Below are 7,080 nucleotides of genomic sequence, written 5' to 3' on the forward strand. Positions count from 1 at the left end.
GAGAACATCAATTGCAAACAAAATACATGGCAAGATGAAGGTGCAACGACATGATATTTGCAAGACAAAGAGCAAACTTGATGCTCTGCACTTGATCAGTCCGGGACATTGATTGCATTCAGCGAAGATCGTCGAGGGAGCCGTACTCCCGATGGTGAGAAACGAGCTTACACCCCAGTATTGCACCTTCCCCATGTGTATCTCTTACCGAGACTCCCTCGATTTACACTATGGCTTGTGAAGAATCCATGAATACAAAAAAGCAAGACAAAGTAGATGTTGTAGTAGTCATACTGGCTGAAGTTAAATTAAAAAATCGCGAAAGATAGCATGTCCTCTGTTGCTTGAATCAGCAGGGGAGATCGTCGATTGTTTAACACAAGCAGCGAAGATTTTGTGGTACAGAACAATAGTTTTTTCAAAGAGGATTTCGTTTTTAGGTTTTCCAGTGTTCCTTGTAGGCCAATTGAGAAGTGTCGAGTCACGTTTGGTGTTGATGCCCTTGACTGTAGGATTAAATTCATCCAGCCAAACTCAATGTGTGGTGGTCTGCATGGCTGGGTGTGCTTGTGTCTGTGTGTGTGCGTGCGTGCGTGCGTTCGTGCGTACGTGCGTGTGTGTATTTGCACGTCTGAAAGGAATTACTTGATCGTGCAGTAGTAACAGTACTCAGTAGCATATGCTGGCTCACACAACTGACGTGAATACGCAGGTAACACAACTAACAGGAACACACGCAACTCACATGAATACTAAAATATTCTATTATTTTATTTCTTTTACTAGTACTCGTCGTACACTGGTACCAGCTGTGCCATAGCTATGCCACGAACTGTCCATATGGTCTACAGTCACACGGAAGTAAGAGCAACCAATCTAATCCTAGACCATACAATCTCCTCTCACAGTGGTTGTACTGTCAGTGGTGCTGTGCTCTGCTGGTATCGTCGCATACGTTGACGGGTTGAAAACCGCTCCGCAGCCCCTTTCCATTACTCATGTGTGCCTAATGTCACACTATTCGTATCTCAGATACACCATGCTGTCAAGTTGTCATTCTTGGGCTGGCAGTGCGTGAACACACTAGTATCCGCACGGTCATTACTAAGTGGCCAGGTCATATGTTTGCAATGGTGACTCGACGCTCACAAATCACCTGTACGGTCTTCAGTAAAATCACACACGTCGTCTGCAGCAGAAATTGCCGCGGAATCATCCACAGAGCAGGTGGCAGATTCTGCTCGAAAAGCAGTGAAATTGGCAGAACCATACAAACCTTATGGCGGGCAATTCCTCAAATTTTGCTCCATTTCTTTATCCATATACCAAACATGCATGAAATTACCAGAAAAGTACCGGATTCTGCTAAATTTTCTGCCGGCATTATCTGCATATGCCTATCCACTGTGCATATGTTTGACTACATAACGTACTGATAATGTACTAGTTAGTTCATATTGATCACTCACAGTAGATATACTGGTACTAGAAAGTCAACTTTTCACTCCTTTCCAAAATTCACCGTTCACTAGTAGAGACTCAGTTCGACTGAGCACTCAACATTCGTATAGGAACACAGCCACCCTGCAATGATCCACGGCTTGGAAATTGAAAAATAATATTTTTTCCAGCCGTGCTGCAACCAACAGTTTGCTGGTGGGCTGACCTACTTACCTCCCGCCGCTTTAGGAGCTATATCTGCGACATTTTATCTTAAAAATCATTCTTTCTGCAATGTTTTCCTTTTCCCTTTTACCGTATTATCTCTAATATAAGCACGGTCCTTTATTTTTTCATGTACCTCCGTCCCGTGCTATTAATGGAGAAGTTCCTTTATTGGAGACTGTTCCATTATTATTTCAACCTTATTTCAGAGGCATGTTGCCATGCCAAATTCATGTCATACACACACATCTCAGGGTTTTTTCGCCGGTACAGATAATGAATTTACACAGTGTGCTTATAATGGAGACTGAGCACTTTATTTTTTGAATGCCGCCCCAAGGTGTTCTATTATTGGAGACTGTGCTTGTATTAGAGATAATACGGTATTCGTCTGCCTTGATGAGGAATCCGCCGATTAAAACGTCCCTCCTCCTGTTTTGCTGATCTGTGATCAGATCATGACGGTGGAATCACCAATACAGTCTATTGCTGACTTTAGTGTCTTCAATTTTGCTGAGCCGGTAGATTGAAAAACACACAAAAAGTAAAACTAAAACAGCATTACAGGCATAACAGGCATCACAACTAAAACAGCATTACAGCCAATACAGCCAATACAGCCAATACAGGTATCACAACTGTTGCCTGATGATAGCGAGATCGCATGAAACTAATACTTGAAGTAGCAGCAAACAAGCCTGGATTGTCCTTGTTGTTCTGTTCTGTTTAGCATCACAAATACAATGAATGCAATACACACAAAGCAGTTGGTACACTGCAGCTACATCCAACCTGTAGCCTGTAAGCTGAGACTGTAGATTTAAATGCTGCACGTGGTCTGTGCAGCACGGTGGTAGCGACCTCGGGGAGACTTCAGTAAACGTACGCTGGTTTTGCTAGAGTTGTTGGAGCCTGTGCATGTGCTGGATTGTTGCTAATTTGACCGTACAGCAACACGCACAACACGAATCGTTTTTATCAAAATCTAAATATTTGCTGGGTTGGAAGGTGGGGGAAACATGCACAACAATGCCTGTCACATGCCATGCGTACACGTGTCAAACGGAGAGTCGACTCAACACTATTGACAATCTGCAGTGCTGTATCAGTAGCTGATAGAAAGACCCATAATGTGCACACACAAGTAACCAGGGAGTAGTAAATTACCGGTATTATACTACTCCCTGCTAGTACCACGCGTGATCTTCGTGGTGCACATGTAGAGCAGATCTTCACTTTCTCGGTTCATGCGAGTTTTGTACGTGGATAAAGAAATCAAGCAGATTTCGAGAAAGTGCACTTTGACGAAAAATGTGCGGAACGTTCATGGTACAACTTTGAACACAGAATTCAATATGAACCGTATGACATAAAAGTTAGAATGATCGGTTACACGTCTGTTGGTCAGGCGATGTGATCATCAGATTGCCAGCAGCCTGCAGGATGACTACTCTGTGTATCACTCTCACTTGCAACTGACCTTTCTAACCTTCACGTGAGAGAGCTCTACCCCTACGTACTGAGATCCTTGTGGTTACATTCTTTTGTGAATTTTTACCTCCCAAAAATGTACAGCCAGTCTAGATACTAAAGGACAACAATGAGAAAAGCACGCGCACAGACAACTGCAGTGCAGTGGAAATCCGGGTGTTGATGTACGCCCTGTCCAATAGAGGCTATCATTAATGGAGCTGTCATGTCATGGTGTGCGGATTGTCAAGTAATTGTTTCATGTTCCTCTTCTTTGAAAAAACTTGCAAGTAATAATTTTATTTTCCTTGTTCTGTAGTTGCTGTGTCGGGGGAGTGGTATAATGTTCTGTAATTGCCCGCGTAAGAAGAATTTTCCCCATTCAGAAGTCTGTGTGAGAAAGTCAGGCTAGTGAGCACAGCTGATCATCCTCATCGCTCATGGATAGTGATCAAGAAACTGGTTTCACACACCTCGGAGACGTGACATACATGAAGTTAGTTACCCCAGTTCATAGATACTGACTCATGAGAAATACGCACATGTACTAGTGTGCGCTGTACATTATACGGGAAAGAAAAGTTATGAAAGGAAAAGGAGTAGGCACCAAAGAGTTTCAGTAGAATCCAGATCGTGCTCTGTATGACCTCCCCTTGGAAATGGTTAGCCGGCAAGCTGTCCGGCGGGGGCAGCATAGCAGATATTACACTGCCACAACCCCCAACAGGTTATAATAAAGATGATTTCGACATGCTTGGTCGGAGGAGTTACATTGTAATTCTGCCTTGCCCCGTCTTCCATCCAATATGCCACCGACCATGCTGTACAGCATCACATTATAATGGTTGTGTGGGTGGTATTTTAAAAGTAGCATTCATGTACATTTACATTTACATTTACATTTACATTTACATTTACATGCTATAGTTTGTATACTTTCTTCTTCATCATGGATTCTCAATCCACCATGGATTCTCAATCCACCATGGATTCTCAATCCATCATGGATTCTCAATCCACCATGGATTCTCAATCCACCATGGATTCTCAATCCACCATGGATTCTCAATCCACCATGGATTCTCAATCCACCATGGATTCTCAATCCACCATGGATTCTCAATCCACCATGGATTCTCAATCCATCATGGATTCTCAATCCACCATGGATTCTCAATCCACCATGGATTCTCAATCCACCATGGATTCTCAATCCACCATGGATTCTCAATCCACCATGGATTCTCAAACCACCATGGATTCTCAATCCACCATGGATTCTCAATCCACCATGGATTCTCAATCCACCATGGATTCTCAATCCACCATGGATTCTCAATCCACCATGGATTCTCAATCCACCATGGATTCTCAATCCACCATGGATTCTCAATCCACCATGGATTCTCAATCCACCATGGATTCTCAATCCACCATGGATTCTCAATCCACCATGGATTCTCAATCCACCATGGATTCTCAATCCACCATGGATTCTCAATCCACCATGGATTGTCAATCCACCATGGATTCTCAATCCACCATGGATTCTCAATCCATCATGGATTCTCAATCCACCATGGATTCTCAATCCACCCCATAGCAGCTGCCGTTCGCCCTACCTAATTTCCCGGTTGATTAATATTTTAATATTCTCGAATCACGGAGCTCGAAATGTTTCCGAAGCACGCTATCTTTATGGTAGCAGTGCGACGCTACAGTTGCTATGCAATATATGTATAGGCATGCTTTCCCACGCATTGAACCTCTTCAAAATGGATTGAACGCACTTATGCGTGAGGCGTGTATCACACTTCTCAAGCCAGAAAGGCATTCCATCTGTTCTGACCAAACATTCTCTGTGCCTTCACAGGTTTTCCATTTTCTTCGGAAAGGAATGAGTTACTTGCTTGACGAGAGTGCTCATATACACAGCCGTGCATTGCCTGCTGCTGGTGTGTGTGCGCTTCCAATCAGCGTTGCAAGTCAACTTCCAAGATGGTAAGACAAACTCTGTGCGCTGCCTGTCATATTTATTTCTGTCGTAGAGGGTATTCTGTTTGGCACTTTGCCTACATAAACGCACACACCTGCATGAGGCCAATTGCCCTGTGGTGCCTATGAACCACGTAGCGCTCTAATACTTTATTCTTTGGTCAAATCTGTTCATGCTGAACTAGCAAAATGTGGGTAGGTGGTTGGTAACAGTTGTAGATGCGTGACTCGATCATAGCGTGCTGTGCAACTCTGCACCATACGGTACGAATACAGTCTATACGTGGCGAGCTAGGGATGGTAGTGCCCGTGCCAGTGGTTGGCAAGATGGGATGATCGTTGTTGAACGAAAACTAAAACTACTCTGGAATACACATATGAGCTTTGCAAAAGAAAGTCAAGGTGTCATTGTGAATTGATCCACACAGACACTATGACTGTTTCCCGGTCTCTCTCTCTCTCTCTCTCTCACACACACACACACACACACACACACACACACACACGCGCACACACACACACACACACACACACACACACAGATCGTTTGAAGGTTTGTGTGTGACGGATGCTCGTGAAAGCAAACAACATTGATAGTTTCCTGTGTTTGTTTTGGCACAGGCTAGATTGGTTGTTGTGCCCGTGCTGCTTGCACTGCCGTTCACCTTTCTTCTTCTTTTCGCCGCTGAGAGCCGTGGACAAGGCCGTAAGTCAGGATTGTGCGCATGCCTGCGTGCATAGGGGTGCCCATGCGTGTCTGAAATGCCACTAGGGTCGTGAGCAGTGCACCAGCACAGACAGTGCTCACGAAATATCTACTTCGCAGTTAGTTGCGATTTACTTTTCTTACATGTACTAATTGTAGCTGGAATTTGATTTGTTGAAGTTCTGTTGGGTTCTAGCATCTTGATGTCGTGCCATTATGGACTATAGTGGTTATGCGTTTAATTTGTTTGTGCGTAGACGAGGGGGCGAGGGAGGTAGACATGCGAAGAGGTCACTGGACTCACTTGTCACTAAGTATTGTGTTGTAGGCTACTAGTACTAGTACTAGCTGTGACATACGTACATATAGCTTAGGTTCAATCTATTACAGACCAAGGGGAGGTAGTGCTGCGCGTTTGTCACGTGCACTTGAAGTGTTCTTGCAGTTTTTTTTGTGCGTAGTTGAAAGGATTGTCATTCCTTATCTCAGTAGGAAACCCACTGGCAAGTGAGAGATATATGTACATGTATGATAGAGAGAGAGAGAGAGAGAGAGAGATAGAGATAGAGAGAGAGAGAGCTATTGTTAAAAGGGAAGTACACCCTACAGCGTTGCTGTCACTCGAGTTGAACCTTTCAACCTTCGAGTTGAACCTTGGTGTGAAAGTTGTAGCCTGCAGGGCCAAGCATGGTGACCAAGCAACTGGTGTACACCCAACAAGCACGTGATCGCTTATTCGACAGGGTTCGACTGAGAATAAGGACCGAACGCTGCATCGCAACCTTTTCGGACCAACACCAGGCGACGGAGCGTCCAAAAGACTACCACACATAGCCTAATCGCGATCATGCATGCTTTTATTAGAAGGAAACGGCGATATTAGTGACATTTTGGATACAAATCCCCATCTAGTAGGGCGCAGTCACCCAGTTTCGGTGGAAGTGCACGAGTTCATTTGGGGATAAAGGAGGAAGCGAGCATCTCAGCTTCCTCGGACCAAGACCATTCGACTCAGCCCACCGACGACTACAACTGATGAAAACATTGTTTTAAGGGTAATACAACATTTAAATGTCTTGGTTGGAGGTGCAAGCACAGCCCCCAGGTGTTAAAGGGGAAGTATACCCTAAAATCAAATTTTCACCAGTTGTAGTCTTCTGGGTGCTGAGTCGAATGGTCTTGGTCCGAGGAAGCTGAGACGCTCCTTTCCTACTTGAATCCCAATCGAACTCGCGCACTTCCAC

At 44.3% G+C, this 7,080-nt stretch overlaps 1 protein-coding gene across 1 annotated transcript; it reads left to right on the forward strand.

Moving 5' to 3' along the window:
* The first annotated feature begins 4,084 nt into the window (after positions 1–4,084).
* On the forward strand, positions 4,085–4,738 carry LOC135826187 (protein SON-like). Its single transcript, XM_065338818.1, has one exon. The coding sequence runs from the start codon at positions 4,085–4,087 to the stop codon at positions 4,736–4,738; it is 654 nt and encodes a 217-aa protein (XP_065194890.1).
* Positions 4,739–7,080: the final 2,342 nt, after the last annotated feature.

The sequence above is a fragment of the Sycon ciliatum genome, chromosome 10 (assembly GCF_964019385.1).
Source record: "Sycon ciliatum chromosome 10, ocSycCili1.1, whole genome shotgun sequence".
NCBI classification, from domain to species: domain Eukaryota; kingdom Metazoa; phylum Porifera; class Calcarea; order Leucosolenida; family Sycettidae; genus Sycon; species Sycon ciliatum.

Excerpts from the sequence above, each read along its gene's own strand:
- LOC135826187 (XM_065338818.1), top strand. The coding sequence starts at position 4,085 with ATGGATTCTCAATCCACCATGGATTCTCAATCCACCATGGATTCTCAA.